This window comes from Panthera uncia, chromosome D4, assembly GCF_023721935.1.
Source record: "Panthera uncia isolate 11264 chromosome D4, Puncia_PCG_1.0, whole genome shotgun sequence".
Classification (NCBI taxonomy): Eukaryota; Metazoa; Chordata; class Mammalia; order Carnivora; family Felidae; genus Panthera; species Panthera uncia.
The window spans coordinates 58,430,886-58,454,693 of NC_064807.1; the positions used below are offsets into that span (position 1 = coordinate 58,430,886).

General features: G+C 44.6%; 2 protein-coding genes across 3 annotated transcripts in view; both read left to right on the plus strand.

The window, feature by feature from the left end:
* Positions 1-10,023, plus strand: part of TDRD7 (tudor domain containing 7) — a 77,548-nt gene extending 67,525 nt beyond the window's left edge. For both annotated transcript variants that reach the window (XM_049626863.1, XM_049626868.1), the window contains exons 15-17: positions 1,664-2,166; positions 6,538-6,698; positions 9,548-10,023. In XM_049626863.1, the coding sequence (XP_049482820.1) occupies positions 1,664-2,166; positions 6,538-6,698; positions 9,548-9,768 (885 nt within the window). In that variant the 3' untranslated portion in view covers positions 9,769-10,023. The remainder of the gene's footprint in view (positions 1-1,663; positions 2,167-6,537; positions 6,699-9,547) is intronic.
* A 3,827-nt stretch (positions 10,024-13,850) lies between these two features.
* TMOD1 (tropomodulin 1) overlaps positions 13,851-23,808 on the plus strand; it is an 86,225-nt gene continuing 76,267 nt past the window's right edge. The window contains exon 1 of the mRNA XM_049626943.1: positions 13,851-14,024. The gene's annotated coding sequence lies outside the window, so the exon portion shown is untranslated. The remainder of the gene's footprint in view (positions 14,025-23,808) is intronic.

The following is a 23,808-nucleotide window of genomic DNA, read 5'->3' on the forward strand; positions in this document are numbered from 1 at the left end:
TATTTCATGGTTTGATTTTTATTTAAGAATTTATCCTGTATCTCCAGTATTATTTTTAAGCCCTTTATATAATTTTTCCAGTATTAATAAGGTAGCAGAGATAGTTCTCTGCTCCTATTTTGCTCCATGATAAGGAACTAAATTCCCAACAGAGGGACCATATATCTCTTGATAAATGTTTGTAAAGGTCATTCAAATAAGTCTTCTGTTTCTTTTTTTTTTCAAAAGTGTAATAGATTACAAGCAAATAATTTGATCATAATCTTGTTTTCTGCCTGTTAAAAGTTTAAACTGTTTTATTTCACTAGCTCCTATTTTTTGTACTTTTGCATCTTTGTATCAAAAACATTATATTTATTTCCAAGTATAAAAACATAAGATATTTTTGCTTAACTAATGAACAATGCTATTTTCTATAAGCATTAAACAATGAAATGTCCTTGAGAAATATCTTCATGAAAATCTCCAAATTATTCTGGTTCACAGGGATTTTCCTATGTTTATACAATTACACACTTAATTACCATTTTATATTCTTCAACTGCCGTATGATAAATGAATATTGTTTTATCAACTATGTTTTAAGCTCTTAAAGCCAGAGTATTGGGTACTCAATAAAAATATTTTTTAATGGTTGATCTTTGAAATGGTACTTCTGTATCATAAATAGCAAAATAAATTAGCAGTCATTCATTCATTAGCACTTTGAAATGTTAATTAATTTAAATAGATCTATCTTGCTAGGAAAAATATTTTTAAGCAAATTACTGTAGATGGATCGCCTTGTCTCCCTGTCTGAGACCTCTGTTCCTGCCTTTCTTTTGGGGCCCTTTATGATAAGAGATCAGTGTGGCTGGAAGTGTCTCATTTTTGTCCTTCCCAGGGTAAACCAGAGGAGCTGGTAAGAATTACCAGGCAGCCAGTCCTTTGGGACACACAGCTGTCCAGTCCCAGGTGTCAGTGTGTGGCATTCCCATATAACACTCATCCCTCTGGCAGAAAGAGGTAGAAAGGTAGCCAAAGGTCTCCTGGACAGAAGGGACAAAGCTGTGGTTTTGACCTGTTCAGTGGAGCTTTTTTCCTTTTTCTCCCCAGGTTCCTCCCATGTAACTGGGGAAGGGGTAAAGGGTGAGGGTAGATACTATGACCAAACAAGGCATTTAGGCCAAGATCCCCAAGGGTATGGTGAATTGTCAAAGATTTCTCCTTCACTTCCCAGTGTGTGGGTGCACCAGCATAGGTAGAATGCATATGGAACACTTTTGCCATTTTTGTGATTATTTTTTATTGTTGAAGCTGGGAGATGAGCCCTTGAGGGTGCATCATACTGTTCCTTTTACTTTGAGTGTTCTTAAATGTCATCAATAAAAAGAGCTTTTACCAATGGTATGCGGACTCCATCTCAGTGATAATGACCTCTAGTGAGTTTTAAGTTATCCTCGGTTTTTAGAGGTTAATAAAGTTTTTGTTTCCATAAGCCAGCTGCTGGCGTCTTGGACTTAAGAGCCTATTCACTGCTGTGGCTGTGATAGATCATTTATCTTACCTTCAATAAAATGAATTTTAGCAAGTTGGGTTCCTTGTAAAATACTGTGTTTTAATATTTAAGGTTAATATTATGGTGAACTGGGATTCCTTGAAATGCCTTGTGTGTTTTCCACAGGTTACAAAAGTGGACGAAACCAGAGGGATCTCACACATTTATTTATTCACCCCTAAGAACTTCCCTGATCCTCACCACAGTATTAATCGCCAGATTACAAATGCAGACTTGTGGAAGCATCAGAAGGATGTGTTTTTGAGTGCCATATCCAGTGGAGCTAGCTCTCCCCACAGCAAAGGCGGTGGCACCCCCATTCCAGGCACCACTGGAGAGAATCTGAGAAAGAGCCTGACAGACGTCATCAAGAAGTCTGTGGTGGACCACACCGGCTCTTTCTCCACAGAGGAACTCCCCCCTCCCGTCCACTTGTCGAAGCCGGGGGAGCACATGGATGTGTACGTGCCTGTGGCCTGTCACCCGGGCTACTTCGTCATCCAGCCATGGCAAGAGATACATAAGCTGGAAGTTCTGATGGAGGAGATGATTCTGTATTACAGTGTGTCTGAGGAGCGCCACGTAGCCGTGGAAAAAGACCAAGTGTATGCTGCCAAAGTGGAAAACAAGTAGGTCCTTGGACAGAGCGTGTGGTCCGACTACGAAAAATGTGTGGAGTGATACCAAGAGTCCTTAATCTCTGCAGGGGGACTTTGAACTGCACTTAGGGAAATTTTGAATGTGAAGCGAGACTAATGAATTGTGCAGTCTTTTAATATTTGACATGATGTCATTTATCTAAATATCTAGTCACCATATATTAAATTTCTGTTAAATATCTAAAACGAAGGTTTAAATGTTTTTGTTTTTCTATTAGACAAAACGTTGTTGTTTCTTTAGGAAATAATGGCTTTTTGGTTGAATAACTTAAATTTTATTTATTTATTTATTTATTTATTTATTTATTTATTTTTAATTTTTTTTAACGTTTATTTTTGAGACAGAGAGAGACAGAGCATGAATGGGGGAGGGACAGAGAGAGAGGGAGACACAGAATCGGAAGCAGGCTCCAGGCTCTGAGCCATCAGCCTAGAGCCTGACACGGGGCTCGAACTCACGGACCGCGAGATCGTGACCTGAGCTGAAGTCGGATGCTCAACCGACTGAGCCACCCAGGCGCCCCAACTTTTCAATTTTAAAAACAAATACTTATTGTAGAAGATTTAGAAAAATACAAAAATATATAAGAAAATCCTCCAACCGGACAGAACCCTTGTTAAACCATGTATTTCTTCTCATTCGTTTCTACATATACTCATACAGTTGGTGTAGTATTATTATTAAATACAATTCCACACCTACTTTTTTCACCTCACATAATCCTGTGAACATTTTTCCATGTGATAAAACTTCTTCATAAACATTTTTAAGGCTGAATAATAGTCCATCATATAGAGAAATCATAATTTACTTATTCTCTCTTGTTATGTAGTTTTTTCTCCCAGATTTTTCACTATTCTAGATAATATCGAACATAAATCTCTGTTCACATCTCTGATTATTTCTGAGATAGATTCCCAGAAGAAAAATTACTTGTTTAAGGATTAGAAGGTTCTTGAGGTAGGTTGTCACTTGCTCCTGGAGAGCCGTGCCACCTTCTTTATGGTGCAGCAATGCACGGTGCACTTCTCCAGCCGGGACTCACTGGTGCAGCACTTTGGTCTGTTTTTTCACATTTCCCATTTGGATCACATCCTCCTTCAAGCCCTCCAATATGTTCTGGTTCCAACCCAGTGAATCCCAAGTACTCCACCCTACACAGTACAAGGTCACAAAAGCCCTGGAAAAAGGAACAACTTAGCCCTGTCCCGTCTCCTTTGCCAGCTTTCTTAGGGGAACTGACCAAGCTTATTTGATGATGACAAACACAAAGAACTGTTCTCCCACAACAACAACAACACACACACACACACACACACACACACACACACACACACCCCAGAACTCAGTTTAAAAGGTCAAACTGCTTATTTTATTATTTTTTTAATAAAATGCTTTGGTTCGTTCTCAAGATATCAAGCATAGACATTTGTGAAAACTTTATTATTCCCGTAAGAGAAAAAAAACAATTTTTAATTCATAAGAGTGAAAAGTATCATAGCTCTCATTTTAAAAAGGATTCAGCTTGTATGTCACAAGCTTTTCACTTTCAAAAAACCATTTTTACTATGTCATGTTATTTACAACTGTAAGCATGCATGGGTTTAATTCCACACAGGAACATCATTTGCCTACATGAGAACTCTTCACAGAATAATTTAATCACAGTTAAAACAAAACCAGTGTTAACTATTAATCTGTGGGGCATATTGATGGTGATTAACTGTGGGGAGATCCTACTTGAGGGCAAGAGTTTTGTGGGGCAGGAGAACCCAAACCGGAGACCTTCAGTGTGGTGTTTCAGACTCGGCCCTCCCCCAACATGGGTCCAACAGTCCTGCTCTGGGGCTGGGACTTTCACCAGCTAATTTTTTTTCTAGATAATCAAGTATATCTCATATATATAAGAACAGATTGTCCAATATTTTCTTAAACTTCATGAACTGAATCAGTGTAGAGTGTTTAGAGTTTCTATCTTGCCTGTATCACAGGACTATTTACTAAAAACCCTGGTCCCAACTCTGGTGAATTAAGACTTAGCAATTTTCAGATACACTGTTGATTGCAGCCATTTCCAAATCCACGTGGGCTAAGAATAACCTGGAAACTTACTAAAAATGCAGATTCTCCTTCCTCACCCCAGACATCCTGAATCAGAGTCTCTGGGAGTGGAACTTCAGAATCTGTGTTTTTCGCAAACTCTCCAGATGATTCACAAGCAGCCCTGCACTGAAATCAGTTAACTGGTCCAAACAGAAACCTTTAGTTAAGCTATTAGTGTTGAAAATTAAAAGCTACCGAAGGGCATGACATGTGACATGTAAGTCTTCTGGTAGCTCTTCCCTCGCTGCTCTGTACCTTGTATTTATACACTAAAACCATCAGCATTTATACACAGACCACCAGCATTTGCCCTGTACAATTTAAAGACAGTGCTATAGGTGGAAACCAAATGATTTTTATCTCCTTTTGCACCTACACAGATTTAACAACCTGCACCAAACTGGCATTTCCACATATGAAAATTTCTCTGACATGCTTATATTTACACAGCTTATCTTCATTTTAATAATTATCATAATTATTATATAATAACGATGGCGGCTACCATTTGCCAAGCACCTATTGTGTGCCAAGTAATGTACTAGGCACTTTATATATATTATTTCTGCAAGTGAGTTAAAATTAAATACTACACATGAGATAATTGAGGCTCAGAGAGGTTTAATAGGAGCCCAAGGTGACATAGCTGGAACATGTCCTGGGGGTGGGGTGGGGGGATGCCAGCCTAAGTCTGTTGGTTCCCAAAACTCACATTCTTACTGTGATATCTTTTTGCGCCTCCCTGTTGTGACTCATGGATTATCGCTTGCTGCACTTTGGGCTTGTTTCTGCCTTCAGAAACAGGTTTCTGGAGTTTCCTCCCCAAACCCCCAATCACTAGTGTCCAAAGTTGGCCTCTTCATAGCTTTCTTACTATAGTTTACCCCATAGCAGCAGTGTGGGTTTCTTGTACCCATTCTCCACTGGTGTGCTGGAGAATCCATCCAGCCTAGCCAGCTCCCAGCCCAGCAGTGTATTGCAGTGAAAGGCCTGCTGTTGCACTGGGCTTGCGGCTTATAGCTAATAAATCTGTTTCAGAGGATGGCTGAGTCCACCATCCATGGCAGAGCCTGACTCATACCTTGCAGGGGCAGAGGTGCTCTCCATAGACACTTACCTTTTAGATGTTACAAACAACTTCCTTTCCTTAGTGTGATGATACTCTTCAATCACATAGTTAACACTAAAGAACTTTTTTTTAAAAAGTTTATTTACTCATTTATTTAGAGAGAGAGAATCCAAAGCAAGCTCTGTGCTGTCAGCTCAGAGCCAGAGCCCAACTTAGGGCTGGATCCCATGAACCCGTGAGATCATGACCTGAATTGAAATCAAGAGTTGGACACTTAACTGACTGAGCCACCCAGGCACCCGAAGACTGTAGGACTTTAATATGGTCCTTCACATCTTAACTTTGAAGTCTAAGCTTTTCTAATTGTAATGATGATTAATGTAGGCCCAGAGGAGAAAAGTATATTCATGTGAATTTCTGACTGGCACCTTGAACTCCAGATCAGAAACCATGTTCTTCTTCCCCCCTACTCTCCTATCTTTTCCAGGCTCTTTATTCTAGGCAGTGGGTTGGACTTTGTGTTTTGTTTTATTTTGTTTTTTAATGTCCTCACTCGGCATAGCTAAAATTGCCACCTTTGCATTCAAAATGTTTTGTAATCTCTTCCCACACTCTCTGCCCCATCTGGTTTTCTTTTCCATTCCTTCACACATTCTGCCTTCTAGCTCTACTGTGGTGTTTGCTCTGCTCCCAGCTGTCATGCCCTGTAGAATCTTCTGTGCTTTTTCTTCTCATGCATGTCTTCAGCCTGGCCTGGTTCCAGTTACTCCCTCTTTCCATCTTCTACATACATACCCTGTCCCAGACATGACCTTCGTCTCCCTGTCAGAGTGGAGGGATCTCCTTGCCTTGTCCTGATCAGCCTCCATCTGTTTGATTCTGCTTAGTGGTGGTTGCTAGTTTATGTGTCGGTCTCCTGTAGCAGCTCCGTGAGGCCTGTGAATGGGTGTTGAGCGAAGAAATACCACCAAGTAAGCTGGTGGCAAAGCAGAGAACAGTAACCTTTGGCGTAAGAAGAAGCAATCTCTTTAAAACCTCAATGACAGTACAGTTTTATATTTTGATAAACATCTTTCGCATTAATTTTTTAATCATAAATTGTTACCCTTAAAGCATATGTCAACTTTGTGTGTTTTTTTTCTTCCTTTTTAATCCAATGCACATCTAGGTGGCACAGGGTGCTTTTAAAAGGAATCCTGACCAATGGATTGGTGTCTGTGTATGAGCTGGACTACGGCAAGCACGAGCTAGTCAACATAAGAAAAGTACAGCCGTTAGTGGACATGTTCAGAAAGCTGCCATTCCAAGCAGTCACAGCTCAACTTGCAGGTAATTTCTGTGGAACTTGAACTCAAGTCACAACATGGTTTATATTGTCCTTTTGTCATGGGCACTTAGGGAGTACAGAGTCACTGGCCTATTAAGTTAACTTTTTTTTTTTCCAAACAACTTCCTGACCATAATAGAAATAATTTGTAATGATCTGTCACAGCCATGCCTTTCCACTATATCTGCTGTTTCTATTTTTCCGTATTTCTCTCTGTCTGTGGTCTCACATATGGGTATATTTCTAAAGCTGTAGTCAGGACAGGTATGGTCTTGCATGCTGCTTTCTTCATTTTTAGCATTTTTTTCCTAATTACTTTTTGAGTGTTTGTTTGATGGTCTTCATAATGATTTTTTTAAATGTTTATTTATTTTTGAGAGAGAGGGACAGAGCATGAGTGGGGGAGAGGCAGGAAGAGAGGGAGACACAGAATCCAAAGCAGGCTCCAGGCTCTGAGCTGTCAGCATAGAGTCCAATGCAGGGCTCAGACTCACGAACCTCAAGACCATGACCTGAACCAAAGTTGGATGTTCAACCAACTGAGCTATCCAGGCACCCCTGTAATGATTTTTAATAGCTGCAAAAGATTCGATTTAATCATTATTTCCCTTTTGTTAAGCATTTAGGTTATTTATACTTTTATTGTAGTATTAGGAAAAAACCTGCAGCTGTGTATACTAGCCAAAACAAACAAAAACAATGAAACAACATAAACGACCAATAGGAGGAGCACATTGCTCAGCTAATATTTGACAACTTATTGTATATATTATAATACAAATGCATAATGGGTTTCCACAATTATAAAACATCCTAGGTCATAGAATATGACCATTTTTATGGCCAGGTGAGTTTCCAGTTGCATTGTAATTAACAGCATGCAAGTATGTGATTTTACCACATTCATACACCCTATTGACTATTATTATTAAAATCTGAGGATGTAAATTAGCAGGTATACAGGGACACTTCTTTAAAATACTGTCCAGTTAGAGTTTTGTGACAGCAGTGCAAATGCTGGTGGCTCCTCTGTGCATCCCCCCAGTACGTAGCATACGTACTGAGGCGAAGCTTTGCGCAAAGGTCCAGCAGCATTAGCAGAGGGCGTGGGGGCGAAAAAGGCTGGGGGATGCAGACCTCCAGCCATCTAGGACTGTCTGTGTCCTGCTCTGCTGGGATATGGGGGGTCGTGACCACATGGTGCCACTCATTCAGCACAGTAGCAGAAGTGATTTCAGAAATGAAAGGAAGTGTGTATATATATTTTTCTTTTAATTTTTGACCAGCTTTTGTTGGAGATATCTATATCTATATATACTGTTATTTTGAAGTATTTTTCAGTTTCTTTCTTTGTGTCTCCTGCTAGATTTCACAGGAAACTCCCATGATAGTTAGATATGAACCAAAAACAGCATTTTGCAGATGAGCATGTCTACCACTGATCTGCTTTGAACTCAGACCTCTAAATAGTTTCTTCAGATTTAATGATTGCATTTTTTTTTAATTTTCACTTTTGGATGTTCAGATCTTGCTAACATGCTTGCTAACATAAGCATGACAGTCAAACTGTCCAGAGAGGGAGTCTCTGTGAGGAACAAGTGCATGGCACCATCATCCCCATCGCCAGCACCTTGGCTGACAGTCACTGGGGCTTACTATGGGCAAAGGTCTCCACCAGCCACTCCATTTCACTGACTTCTCCCACACACTAGGAGGGTTAGGTACTGTTAACTATCGCTGTTAAAGGTCGGGAAACAGCAGGTTGGGGACTACTCTAGGCTTCTCTTGTTCTCAGAGAACTTAGCCCACCTCACTATATGGATAGCAGGTCTGTTAAATGATGTGTGAAACTCCCAGATCTCCATCACTATGGGGCACTGTGTATAGTTTCTCGAATCTAGTATATGTGCACTTAATTCATGTTAGTTTACTAGTATTTTCTGAAAAACACATACTCTCTCAATTTCATTTTAAAACCTAATTTCGAATTCTCTAACTTGAGCCCTCAAAAGTCATAGGGACTTTAGGAATACATGGGATTTACAATTCATCTGGTCCAACCAGTTTATTTTCTGATAGACTGAGACCTGAGAGACCAGTTGATTTGCCCAAATCCCATACCACTTGACAGAGGAAGAGCTGGGAATGGTAATTAGGTCTCTAGACTTTCAATCCAGTGCTTTTGCCATGGTATTATATATAATTTTTAAAAATCAGTATAGTCTAAGTATATTAATTCTCTTTCTCCTCCTCCTCATCCTTCACTACATCTGGTTCATCAGGGAAAAAAATCTGTAAATAAGAGATGTATCACTGATATCATTGATATTTTATTTTATTTGAGTGCAGTTGACACACAATGTTACAGATACTGTTGATATTTTAGTCCCCTCGGGTATCCCCATTATCCATTTAAATCTGCCTATACTTTATATAGGGAAATGGGCAGTAGTTATTATAACTTCACTTTTTTTTAGATTAAAAAAAATTTATTTAAGTAATGTCTACACCTCAAGGGGGGCTCAAACTCATGACCCTGAAGTCACACACTCTTCTGACTAAGCCAGCCAGGTGCCCCTATAACTTCATTTTATAACACAGCAGTAAATCTCCATGAAACTTGTGTCTGTAGGTGAAGGTTTACAGAAATAACCCCATTCACAATAGGAGAACTATGATAAGCTGGACTGTTTTAAGATTGGTGGGTAACTCTTTGGTTTGTTTTTTTAATTAGGCAAGTCTAACCTGGTACGTTTCAGCTACTTTGGAACTAACCGTTTTCCATTATTATGGATCAAAGAAAGGTGCATCCGACACTCACTGATCCTTGTACTCCTTGTCTTTCTTGTAGGGGTCAAGTGCAACCAGTGGTCTGAGGAGGCTTCGATGGTATTTCGAAATCATGTGGAGAAGAAACCTCTGGTGGCACTGGTTCAGACAGTTATAGAAAACGCCAACCCTTGGGACCGGAAAGTAGTGGTCTATTTAGTGGACACATCATTGCCAGACACAGATATCTGGATTCATGATTTTATGTCAGAGTATCTGGTAGAGCTTTCAAAAGTTAATTAATCACTGCTTCTGAGACCTTGACAACTAATTCAGATTTTTTTTAGCAATAACAAAATGTAGTAGGCTTAAAAAAAAGAAATCTTATCTCTGCTACAGGGCTCTGACTGCTGTGGGGATTGAAAAGAATATGCTTCTGTTTGATGAAAGATATTTAACAAGTTTTGTTTTAACAGAGTTGACTTTTCAAAGAAAATTGCACTTGAATTATTACTATAATATTAGAATAAAATGTTTATCAATATAAAAACTGACTACCTTATAATTTCTAGGCTTTATGATCGTAAGATGAAGGATTTCCCTTTCTATTCATGTCTTCTTTATGGTGCTGGGTTCCTTTATAGTTAGATTGTGAGAATTTATGACTTAACCCTGGCGCAGTGGTCTATCCCAAAGCCAATTGTGTGAGGATGATCTTGAGTCTTTAGCACATTAGCATTGCTAGTGGTGCTGTAGAGAAGCAACCCAGATGAACCTCAAAGCGTATTCCTCACCCCAGGTCTTGAGTGGCATATCACTACCCAGAGTGTCTACACCTTCCACAGTCTCCCTACCCAGCCTCATTGTCCATGGCTCCTCAACCAGCCACACTGCACCTGTCTGGCTCCCTGTACACCCAGGACTATTGATATTCTTCAGCAAGCCTTGCTCCCCTCCTAACCATGCTTATTCTGTTCCCTGAGCCTGCCCATCCTTCACCCCCCACCATTTTTGTTTGCCAGTATCCTCCGTGACATCCCGGGCTGACCATGAAGCCTTCCCTGGTACCCCTCCTACCCTGTTGCATTTGGAGTACGCCTCTCTTTGTATCAAGACCTCACTGAGCTTTGTAGACACTTTTTGACACTAGATTGTCTCCCCAGCTAGATTGTGAGCTCCCTGAAGGAGGAAGGGGTCTTACTCATCTCTTTGATGACATACTGGTAAATGTTTGACAATTGGTTCTGATGGGTGTGGGCCGGGAATGAGCCTTGATTCACAGTATCTGATGATTCCCGTGTTGTAAATACTTCCACCGTTGTTGAGTTCCAGCTAACAATGTGACATCACTGAATGTGGAGCTGGGAAAAGACATCCCAGCAGCTCCTGTGAGCCCGTACAATGGACTTCAGAACATACCACTGTCTGAGTACTCCACAACAGACAGAATGATCTCTTGAACACATCAGGCACCCATTATGTCCTTGCTAATTGATGGGCAGGACGGCTTGACAGAGGGATAGGTGGAGGCCTTATCAGTGGTCCAAAGATGATGGGGGAAGGCCCTGGACTAAGAGGGGAGCAATGAGAATCAAGAAAAAAATTAAAGGCCTTTTGAAGTTTTTAACTAGAATTATTAGAACTGACATTTTAGATCCAAAAGACAGGAAAAAGAAAGTGTCAAAAAGTGAAGCCAAGTCTTAAGGTCTGAGAGGCTAGGATGATGACGCTTATTCCATTTGGGAAACTGAAATTTTTTGTTTTAAACATACTGAGTTTAGAGGCCACTGGGTGACTCAGTCGGTTGAGTGCCCAACTTCAGTTCAGGTCATGGTCTCGCGGTTCGTGAGTTCGATCCCCGCATCAGGCTCTGTGCTGACAGCTCAGAGCCTGGAGCCTGCTTCAGATCCTGTGTCTCCTTCTCTCTGCCCCTCCCCTGCTCATGCTCCGTGTGTCTCTCTCCCTCTCTCTCTGTCTCTCTCTCTGTCTCTCTCTCTCATAAATAAATAACAAACATTAAAAAAAATTTAAACATACTGAGTTAAGGGACTAGATCACTGTGTGAGGATATGCATAACCTATTAGAAATGTGGAGTCTTCACAGGGGAGAAGGCCAGGCTGGAGATAAACATTCTTAAACTCATTTGCTTATTTTTATTTGAGAAAATATAGGAAAAGTGAAAGCAGAAAGAAGGTAAAGACCAGATATTTGAAGTTTTTCATGTAAAACATGTTGAAATTATCTTTCTAGCTTTTTAAAATTCATATTTAATAAAAAAGTGATTCAAAATTGAGGAATGCTTACACCACTGATTTAAACATTTATGATAAAATCAGAATATCCTGACACAAACATTTAAGTGAAACAAAGTAGTATGAATGTATTTTATAATGGTTTCTTTTACCAACAAAAACAACAAAAATCCTCAAATTGCCTACAGATTAAGAAGAGGTGGGTTCTGTTTCAATGACTTTAGAAAGGCTTCCATCATTTTTTAAAATAGAGCAATTGTGTTGTTGATGTAAGTGAAAAATTAATCTGGTGCTAGGGCAATTTGACAAACAATGAAGCTTGGCCCCTGCCTCATACCATATTCAAAGTCAATTCCAGGTGGATTCAAAGCCTAAACGTGAGAGCCTAATGAGGGAAGATAACACAGGAAAGTACCCTGATAATCCAGGAGTAGGAAAGATATCCTAAACAGGACAAAGTGCTAACAATAAAGGCAAATATTGATATACTAGACTATGTTAAAATGAAGAACACCGGTTTGTCAAAAGGCATTATTATGATGGTGTAAAGGCAAAGCACACAACGGAGGAATATTTGTATTTGGAATATATTCAATAAACAGAAGACTATCCAGAAACAAAATGGCAATAAATTTGAACATTTTACAAAGAGGAAATCCAACTGGCCAATCAACATGAAAAGGCCCTCGACCCATGGAAATCAAATTTCAGTGAGATCCTAATACTCCTACCAAAACTGGGAAAATGTTTCAACTTTTGTTAATTTCAATTATTGAAGATGTTTGCACTTGTGCTGGAGGATGCCAGTAAAGAATGTTCACAGCAGCACTATTGGCAATAGCTAAAACCTAGAGACAGATGTCCATTAATAGTAAAATGGATTAAAAAAAAAACTGTGCTGTATTCATGCAATGGAAACCTCTAAGGTAATAAAAGTAAACAAACTACAGCCACATGAAACCACGCAGGTTAATGTCACAGGGTGGAATTGAGCAAATGAAGACAGTGTGGAGGAAAGCAGGCAAGGAAGTGATTACCCTAAGAGTAATCTTAAACTTCCTTAAGCGATCATTTTAGGAGGAAGCTGGAACCCAGGACCCAGAGGGTTGGCTTCTGGGCTACTGCTGGCAATGTTGTTTCTTGCAACAAGTGTTCAATGTGATAAAAATTTTTGAACCTGCACACTTAGGATGTATGTACTTTTCTTAAATGTTTGATTCCGCAACAAAAGGGTTTAAAATAAAAATAATCTGAAATATTAAATCATTGCTTCATTTAAAAATGCATGGCACATATTCCTTGAAAAGAGCATTCTCTTACAGCTGTGAGAGTTTTGTAATGTAGAAATATATTTTCATGGAAAACAAGATTCACAAAAACAAAAACGAATGTTTCTCATCAGTAATCTATACACCAGGAGTAAAAAGAGTTATATTAGGGTCTACCCCACCAGAAACTTTCCCATAACAATTGCACACGGTACCTTCTGTCCACACAAATTCTTTTTTATGAACCATTTTAAAAATTAAAACAAAGTTTCTATTTGGGTTTAAGTGGTTTGTTCTGAAAAACGTACTAGCCTTTTAAGAAAGTGGGACTTTTTTTTTTTTTTTTTTGTATTTAAATCGGTATTTTGGACACTCCATTCCAAGTACAGAGAGAATGCATTCGACTCTTTTAGAACTATTTGTTCACAAAATGATCGTTGTTAAAGCTGTGGCTCCTGCCAGACCTGGCTGGGCTGCCGGTGAGATGGGACAGGTGGTTGCTGTAGTCAAAAGAGGTAAAGGTGCAACAGCTGGCTGGCAGGCTTTGCTCCATCCAAAGACCTGCCGGTTCTTACATCTCAGACGCCACAGGAATGAAAACCCACCCACTTATTTCCAGATAACTCCACTGCTGCTTATGGTACAGCTGGGGAAATAGAGACTCAGACTCACGATTATCCACAACCCCCTGTCCAACGAAGGATCCCAGCTTCCCGGCGGCCCGGCCCCTTTGCCCCGCGCTGCCCCCAGCGGGCGTCGCTCCCTGGCCGGGGACGGCGCGCGGAGGCCCGGCGCCCCCGAGCGGAGGGAGAGGGCGGCGGGCGGGGCGGGGCGCGGTGACAGCGCTGAGCCGGGCCCGCCCCTGACTCCCACCCCCGGAGCCCACAGCGCCCGCCCGCCCGCGGCCGCCCGGGAGCTCGTCTAGCCCCGCGCTCCGCTCGCCCGCCCGCCGTCCGCCGCCCGCGCCCGTCCGCCTGCCGCCTGCGCTCGCCCCGTCGTCGCCCGCGCCCGCGCCCGCCCCGGCGGCTCCACGGCCCGGTAAGCCCCCCACCCGGCCCGGGGTACCCCTCGCGCCCGCGGGGCTCCCTGCCCCCGCGCCGGGGCCCCAGCCATATCTGGGCAAAATATTCAGCTGTCGCCGCCGCCGCCAAGAGGGACTGAGCGTGGCTCCCTCTATAAATAGCCGCCGCCTCGGGTTGCCTCCGGGGCTGGGGAGCCGGGGGTCTCGGGGTCCGGAGCCCCGCGCTCACGTCCGCGCCGCTAGGCTCCCCCGGCCCCAGCCAGAGCGCCCTCCTCTCAGGCCCTCGGCGCCGTGTCTGTAAACGACAGAAGGACCCTTGCGCGCTCGCAGAGAGGCGCGGGGGCCGGGGTCCTGAAGGAGCGGCCGCCCCCGCCACCCACCAGCCGCTCGACTCCCGCGCGCCGGGGCTCTGCGCCCGCGGATACTCTGCTGGGGACAGGTGCCCGCCTGAGCCCGGCACCGAGGCGTGGCCCTCCTCCGGCTGCCGAAAGTTTGGGGGTGGGAGTGGGACGTATGTGGTTGGTGGACGGGGAACCGGGGTTCGGGCTGCGCCTGTTTGAGGCAGGAAAAGTTTCCCAAACAGCGCGAGAGGACGCGGTTTAAAGCACCATGATACATACACGCATTTCGGGCCAAGGTAGAGCGGGCAAGCTCCTGGAGGCAGAAGCCCCCTCGCTGTCGCCAAGTCACACGGTGGCCTTGGCGAGCCCCTGCCCTTCTCTGGGCCTCAGTTTCCCCATTTGTAGGGGCGGGGTTTGGTTCGGGAGATGAAGCTAGGAGTCTTGGCGGTGAGAGCAGCAGGGCGCGCTCTTGACGGCAGGCGCTCCCCCACACCTGTTCATCGGCTCCGGCCTGGGACGCTGGGGCCAGAGCCTTGCACATCCGGAGGCATTGTGGAAAGAAACCGGACACTGTGGCAGTCCCTCTGACTCAGGCCTATACTGGGACCTATTAGGGTCCTTGCAATAGCCTGGGCCCTATACCTCCAGGAAGAGCGTCCCACGGTACTTACGGGCACCTCTGCTGGGGAGCAGCCATCACCCTCGCAAAGCATCACGTGACTCAAACAGCTTTAGACCCAAAGAACTGGGCAGGACCAGAGGCTCCAGTCCAGCTGCTCCCTGGTCTCAGTTTCCCCACCTATACAGTGCCTATGAGATGAACTTGGGACCATGCCAAGCATCACACCCTCCCAGACCCCCAGGCGCTTCCTGATATACCTTACGGACCCTGCCCTTGGTCTCCGCCTCAACCCTCTCAGACTCTTAGAGATGACTTAGCCCAAGCTTTTCTCTATCCAGATCACAGAACCAGACCCTAACTCAGGTTCTGGGCCCTCAGAGGAAGCATCCCCCAAATCTTTATCTTTCTCCCGTGATGGCATTTATTTTAACAAGGGCCACAGAACCCCCTGCTCAAGGTCACATGCTGCTGGACACACCAGGAGGCCTGCAGTCTCCACTAACCTTTCTCCTCTCTTTCCTGCCCCTTCTTGCTGCTCAGGCTGGTCTTGGGGATCTCTGAGCACCCCGCCAATTCCCCCCTGTTCTTTGATCTACTGCTGTCCAGGACTTTCCCTTGCTCAGATTATAGCGCCCTCGTTCTGAAATTTCATTTTTATTTCTACTTTCTATGATATATTTTCTCTAAACTCACCTCAGAGCCTCACTGATAAAGAAGTAAGGGGAAATGAAGACAAATAGAGTCTCATCAACTTGAGCCATAAAACAAGCAGAGTGAAAGTGAGCAATGTTGTTGTTTGGTGTATTTACTCCCTTTAATGAGCCAAACTTGCAAACACATTTTCGACCGTCTTGGCCCCTGAGTTGCTCCCAGCCTAAGTGGAAAGGCAGTGTCCTCTAAAAATAGCCTCCACCCCACCTTATCAGAGCCTCACACCTTCTCCCTCATCCAGGGCACAGCTGCCTCCTGCTCCTGCCGCTCAGCAAAAATGCAAAAATGGGGAGTAGGTGGTGTCAGCTCTGAGTAACAGGAGGTGGACTGACCTGGAGGTTAGGACCCCTGGCTCCAACCCCAGCTCTGCGACCCATTTAGAGTGACCTTGGGCTATGAGCGGGTGGGCGAGATGGTCCCCAGTAGACCTGGAGTCAAGAGACCTCAGAGGTTCCCTTGGAAGCCTTGCTAGCATGAGAAAAGTGGAGTGCCCGGGATGAAACTCAGGAGAACCCACCCCATGAAGAGGAGGGAAGGTGCAGGAGAAAGTGGTTTCCCAGGAGAGATGTCAGTTGCTGCAGAGAGACAGAGGGGGCTGGGGACTGGGAAGGGGCTACCAGGATTGGCAGGTGGTCCCAGGTGACTTTGGCCAGGGCATTGCAGACAGTTCAAAAATGGGAATCTGCCACTGCTTTACCGGGGCCAGTGACCCAGCCTGTCTGTCTGAGCCTCAGTTTCCTCCTCTGCCCAATGGGGATGATAATAGCACCTATTTCATATGGGTTGCTGTGGGGATTAAGTGGAGAGGATGCTGGGAAAGACCTCACCAGTGCTTGGTACCTGCAATGATATTTCTAGGTTAGTAAGTGGAAGAGGCAGAGGCTAATGGGAGCTCAAAACGTGGGGACCGGGCCTGCCATTCCTGAGAACTTGGCTGAGAAAGGAGGGGAGAGGGAAGGTAGTGGGAGCTGGAGACAGGCATGGGCAGCAGGCGGGTGCTTCTGGAATGAGGTTGGTAAGAAGAGGTGGAGAAGGACCCAAAAGAAGGGAAGAGGGTGAAAAGAGAATCTGAGGGGTGTGCTTATGGGAGGACCAGGTCCTGCCTTAATCACCTGCTGAGTGTCAAGGGCTCTAGAATCGCATTCCTCTAGAATCAGGCTGAGCAAAGAAGTGAAGTTAATAAAATGAAGCCAGTCCTGGCTCAGACCCCTGTGTCCCCTTGGCAGACTTCATCTGCGAAGGAGGGTGTTGATGGGCCACGAAGGGTAGTTTGACTCTGCCCAGGAGCCTTGTGACCTTGGCTTGCTTATTTCTGAAATGACATCATCTATCGATGACTCCTGCTGAGTCCAGGAGTCATAATGGCCTTTTCCAGTCAATGTTTTGATTTTTTAGTCTTACTAATAGACCAGCCAGACTGCCAACATTTCTAAAGAGGCCAGTTCACTTTTTACATAAAGCCAGAACACCAAATAGATCAATTATTTGGCTACTCAGAGCCATTATCAGTTTAAAGCCACAGTCCTGTTTCTGTGGGGAAACATGAATCAGAGAGCATAATTCTGGGGCCATTTCCTCTCTCTTGTTTTGTTTTATAAAATCCTCCTTTGGTTAATTGTGGAAGGACCAGACTCTTTGCTCTTAATGATAGCGAGAGAATGAGCTCATCGGAGTCAACCTAGGACACGTCTGGGAGGTTTTCTTCAATGTTAGGAGGTGCTGCGTCCTTGCCTGATCTGAAAAACTAAACAAACTCAAGCATTTCTTCTGTGTCTCTTTTCTTGCATCCTTTTGTTTTTCTCTCAGAGGAAAACTGATCTGTGAAAGGCTGAAGTTACCGTGCGTGGGGAGGAAAAGGGGTGAGGCCAGCCCAGCCCATGCACCCATGTGTTCCCATCTCAAGCCATCTTCTCAGGGTCCCCAGCCTGAGCCACCACTCACCCTGGGGCTTCTAGGGCAGTGACTCCAGGGCCATTCCTGGAGGTGATTCTGGTGGGTGATGAGTTGCAGCGACAGGGGTGTTCGCCTTCCATGCCCCCGGAATTGAGGGAAGCAGCAAATGCCTCTTGGCATCACTCAGCCTCCTTAATGAACTCATATTTTCCCATCCCTTAAATGGCGGTGCCACTCTCAACCCTACTCTCTTTCCACCCCGCACCCTCCTATAATCCCATTTATTCCCATGGTCCAGCTACCCCCTACAGACTCACAATTCCCACATTCATGTGTCACGCTGGGACTGCTCTCCTCAGTTCCAGGCATCTGTCACTCCTGCCAATCGGACAAAGCCAATAGGGCGTCCCAAAGGCACGTCACACCCAACAGGCCTGATGCGGGCTCATCACCCTGTCCTCCTCCGGTGTCCCCAATCTTGGTTAACAGTAACACCATCCACCCAGACACCGAGCCAGAGATCTCCTTTCTCTTTACCACCCCATTTGTTTTGTCAAGTCCTGTCAATCCTGTCTTCCTAAATATTCCTTCCATTCATTTCTGTCTCCATGAATGGGGTTAACAAGTACTCCAATCATGACCCCAATAGAGTATTTGCCATCTCTCCCCTGAGCTATTGTCAGAGCCTTGTAAAAGCCTTTCCACATCAAGCCTTTTCTTCTATACTGCTGTTAGTAGATCTTTAGGAAATGTAGCTCTGACTGTGTTATCCCTCTCCCTTCAGGGACTCCTCATTTCCTACCAGATTCCTTAGCAATGAACCCAGGACCATCAAAGGTCTAGCCCCAAGCTACTTCTCCAAAACCATCTCTTGGCACTCTTGCAAATTCTCCTTACCTTCTGGTCATGGTGCAAGCATCGTGCCTTCATGACTGCCTGTCTTTGGCCCTGCTGTTCATTCTGCCTGGAACGCTGTTCTCTCCCTTCCTAAGTTGGCAAACTTGTAATCATCCTTTAAAGCAAAGCTCTTCATTGCCTTATCTGTGTTCCCTCAGCCCCTAAATGGACCTCAGAGCACCAGCCGTAGTGTGTCCTAAATGTAATCACCTGCTCACATTCTCATCTCTGACTGGACTGACAGCTTCTTGAAGATGGTTTATGGCTCCTTTGTTTCTCCTTTACCAGTGTTCCAGAGCTCAGAGCTCAGAACTTGGCATAGTGTAGGTATTTCGTGTGATGACAAATGACTGACCATTGAATGGATGAATGAGGAGACAGATATGCCAATGAAAGCCCAGTGATGGCCATGACAATCACAAACCATCAACCAGCATCTACAACATGTTTTGCCATGGAACCATCAGCTCCGTGGCGGCAGAAACCACACCTGTTCTGCTCCCCCTCTCACTCCGCAGCCCCTGTCAGCCCCGTCGCAATAAATAGAATGAATCCATGATCTTGTTTGAAACTCAGGAATCCTGTAAGGGAGGAAGGGCAGGTATTATTAACCCCCTTTTGTTGATAGGACAGTGAACCCAAATAGCAATTGTTCCAGGTCATCCGATTGGGGTGCGTATTCCAGAAAAACCCAAGTGCTTTCCAGGGTTTGGGAAGCTTGAGAAGTGCAAGTCCTTGCACTCTATCCTAAGGCCTCTCTAGCATTTGAATCATTTGGGATCTTATTAAAATGCAGACTCTGGCTCAGTAGGCCTGGGAGGGGTTCTGAGATACGGAATTTCTTATTAGCTCCTTGTTTCTAATAAGCTCTAATCATTTTATTAAGCAATAGGCTTAATTCCTAATAAGCTCTAATGAACACCTAATAGTGTGAAGCTTGTCCTGTACACACAGACCACCACACTTTGAGCACCAAGGTGAGGGCTAGTTACCTTGGCCATTGCATTAAGGCATTGTTTTTATTAAGATCTACAAATGAATTCATTTAGGCCCTGACTCAAAATACAGGGCTCTTTCTGGGTTTTTGTTTTTGTTTGTTTTTTAATGGAGCCCGCAGAGGACACACAGATGGAGCCTGATGGGACAGTTGGTAGGGGCACAGGACATGGTGGAGCACGTGGTGGGAGGGGGGAACAGGACAGGCATGTGGCAGGGACTCTGGTGCTGGGGCATGTGGCCGCAGTGTTGCTGGTGAGATAGGCCCCCAGCCTTGGCCTGCTGCTGGAAGGGTCAGGCTGAGCAGCGGTGGGTTATTTCCATCTTCTGCTACCTTCCCTCCTTCTCCTTTGCATTCTAGAGAAATTTAGGCCCAGGCAGGGCTTTTGAGTCCCTACTGCCCAGCTCTCGGCCAGCCTGGAACCTCTTCTCAGACTCCTGTGTCCTCTTGCCTTTTCAGGGTGCACTGCTTACAGGTGTGGTATCTGTGAGCACAGGGTGAGTGCTCCAGGTGCTGCAATGAGGACCCAGATGCCGCCCTGAAAACCACTCAGAAGAAGGGTGCCTGGGTGGCTCAGTTGGTTAAGTGTCCAACTTTGGTGCAGGTCATGATGTCTCAGTTTGTGAGTTTGAGCCCCAAGTCAGGCTCTGTGCTGAGAGCTCGGAGCCTGGAGCCTGCTTTGGATTCTGTGTCTCCCTCTCTCTCTGCCCCTCCCTCATTCGCACTCTGTCTCTCTTTCTCAAAAATAAATAAACATTAAAAAATTAAAAAAAAAAAACTACTCAGAAGATAAGGGTGAGGGGAGCCCTGAAGAGGGACTCCTTCCTTGCAAACCCAGGAAGATTTAAAAAGTCAGATTGGATGACAACATCGTATGCATTTGTTTATGGTTTTCTACTGCATTCCATTTACACCATTAAAAGGGTTGAGATGGCTTAAAATAAACCTGCACAGGCAACATAACTGGTAAGAACAGAAGTTTTAAAAAGACAGGGCAGGCTTGAAAATCAGGATCGTGAAACGCTGAGAATCTGATGGGACCCGAGGGCCTTGTTCCAGCAGAAAGAATGCACTCGTGCCCCGTAGTTTGCCTGTCACCTCAGCGAGCCACTGGGTTCCCTTGAAGGCCACTTGGAAGCCCAGGTTAAGAATGCCCAACACAGAATAAGGAGAGGAAATTCAGCCAGCATCTTGGCTGAGATGGCAACTGTTTTGAACACCCAAGTCAGCTCTGGGATGAATCACGACAGCCAAGGGGGAAGGGAGACGAGATGAACTGGGGGACGGTTGGTGTCTAATGAAAAGAACGCCAGCCTTTCAGGAGAGAGAATGGGGTCTTCTGAGAGTGTATGTCTTCTCAGAGTGTATGTCACATTGGAATACTCAGTGGAAGGCAGTTTAGCATAGTGCTTATGAACATGGAGTCTGGGGGCACCTGGGTAGCTGAGTCTGTTAAGCATCCAACTCTTGATTTCAGCTCAGGTCATGACCTCACAGTTCATGAGTTCAAGCCCCGCATCAGGCTCTGTGTTGACAATGCAGAGCCTGCTTAGGATGCTTTCCCTTCCTCTCTCTGCCTCTCTCTCTCTCTGTTTCTCAAAGTAAATACATAAACTTAAAAAAAAAACCACATAGACTCTGGAGACCACCTCCCTAGGTTCAAATCAAAGTTCTGCCTGTTACTGGCTATGTAAATTCAGGTAATTTTAAATGCTCTGTACCTCAGTTTCTCTTTTTGTAAAGGGAGTTGTTGTGGGGACTAAATTAGTTATTATATGTGAACATTTAAGACAGTACCTGGGATATTGTTGGCATTACACAAGTGTGAGCTATTATGGGAAAGCAGCATGGAGTAGTGATGATGAATATAGTCCAATTGAATTTTGTCTGGACTCAAATCCGGGCTCTACTACTTACTAGCTCTGTGTCCTTGGCCACTGTATTAAGTTACATAGTGTCCCCCCAAAATCACATCCACCTGGAACCTCAGAATGTGACCTTATATGGAAATAGGGTCCTTGCAGATGTATTTAGTTAAGATGAGGCCTTACTGGGTTAGGGTGGGCGCTAAATCCAATGACTGGTGTCTTCATAAGATGAGGAGTGGACATACACAGGGAAGGAGGGTCTGTGACGGCAGAGTCAGTGATGTAGGTACATGCCTAGGAATGCCAAGGGATATTGGCATCACCAGAAGCTAGGAGAGAGGCATGGGACAACAGATTCTCCTTCCGAGCCTCCAAAAGGAACCAGCCCTGCTGACACTTGATTCCCAATTTTTGACATCCTGAGTTGCAACAGAGTAAATTTATGCTGTTTTAAGCCATCCAGTTTGTGGTCATTTGTATGGCAGCCCTGGGAAATTAATACAGCCAGATTACTGCAGTTTCGTTTCTTCATCTGTAAAACGGGGATTAAAAAGTACCTGCTTCACAGTTATTAAGATTGCACGACATGATCTATATAAAGAGCTTATCACCGCGCCCGTTATGCAGTATGTACAGAATAACACTTGCTATTATAAGGTACAGTGACGTAGAGGGCAGTAATAGCCCCGAGGGTGGGTTAACAGCATTCCACTGTTTGTCTGCATTAGAACTTGTGTAGCCGAAGCCCCATGGATGAACTTTCATGTGGTTCCCAGTGTTTTGCTAATACAGATAATAATCAGATGGTTTGTACATGTATCTTTGTACAATTCAGGGAGTCAACGAGTGGGATGAGTTCCTAGAAGTGGACTTGCTGAGTCAAAGGGCGTGTGCAGTTGGGTAGATAGGGCTTAACTTGCCTTGAAGGAGGGTAAACCAATGTGTGCTTCTGTTGTATGTGACAGTGCCCGTCTCCCCCACGTCTTGTGAACACTGGGAATTCTCAGGCCTTTGCATCTTTGTCAGTGTGATAGATGAGAACTGATGGCTCGCTTCTCAATTTACCTTTACATGATTATGAGTGAGCTTTTTAGCCATTCGTATTTTTATGTGAATTGCCTGTTCCTTTCCTCATTCTACATTTTCACTGGACTGGTTTTGTGTTTGTTTCTGGTTTGGTTTAGTGTTTTGGTAAGACTCTGCTAAATAAATTATCCCTTTGTTCAATGTGCAGCAAATAATTCCCCCATTTGCCTTTTGGCGTTGTTGATGCTAATTTTCATATTGGTTTTTCAGTAAATACAAAGACGAGCTTCATAAGCTTACGTTAACACCTGCTGTAAGGCAAGGTGACAACTGTGTTTGTAAAATGGAGAATGAGGAGAGGAGTGAAGTCCACAGGCTTCTAATTTTTATTCTACCAGTGCTTTTGCTTTGTCAAAGCCAGTAATAATGCTAGGCATTCACTCATTTACTTAACAGACCTGCCATCAGCACCTGAGAGGTGCAGGCTTCCTGTTGGACGGTGGGGGAGAGAGAGGCTTGCCCTCAAGTAGCTTCCAGTCTTGGGAGCAGAGGGTGCAGTAAGACGATGTTCCCGATGGCCTCTCCCATTTGTATGAAGGTATTTGTCTTGCCTGACCCTTTCCAACCGAGAGAAAGATGACCTGGAAGAGGCTGGGCCCGGTGAGAACTCACGGTGGCTCAAACCAGGGGCGTTGCAGCGAGGTGGGGAGAAGGAGCCACCGAGCGGACTATGACATGGTCTGCAGGCCGACTATGGTCGGGAGATGGTGTCAGAGCCCTTTCCTGGAACCCTGTTGCTTACAGTGATTTGTGCGGTGACTCAGACACTGATGACCTCAAGAGACGCAAAATGAAATACACCCTGGTGCATGCACACACATGCACGTGGCCTTTCTAATTCAAACCATTGGCCAATTTTGACTCACATGTAGACCTTTGAAGCCCACTGTGTCCTGGGACGGGGCTCGTAGCAACTGCAGAAAGAGGCAAAGTCAAACACTGTGTTTAGTTTCCCTGCTTTTTCAGCAGGTGCTTTCCTGTATGACTAAGAGGATGAGATCAGCTGGAGAAAATAAAAGCAAACGGGCCAAAAAAACAAGTCTTTTAAAGATAGCTGGTCTCTGAGTCCCCATCCTCCCCACCCAATGGCCCCGAGCATCTTTCATAATAGAATCAAGCCTTAAATCTCATCTTTCAACTCCCCCAACCACCACCATCAATCGGGATCTCAGCCGTCTCTGGAAGGTCTCATCTGGGACTGTGTCATCCCTGCTCACGTGCCTGTTGTAACCCTCCCCACCAGCTCCAGAATCAGCCCAGAGTATCTTTGTGCATTTTTTTACTGTTAGAAAGTTCCTTACGCAGACTGTAAATCCATGTCCTGGTCATCTCGGTAATCTATGTTTTCTGCATGCTGGGGACCCACAGACCACATCTGTTGCTCCT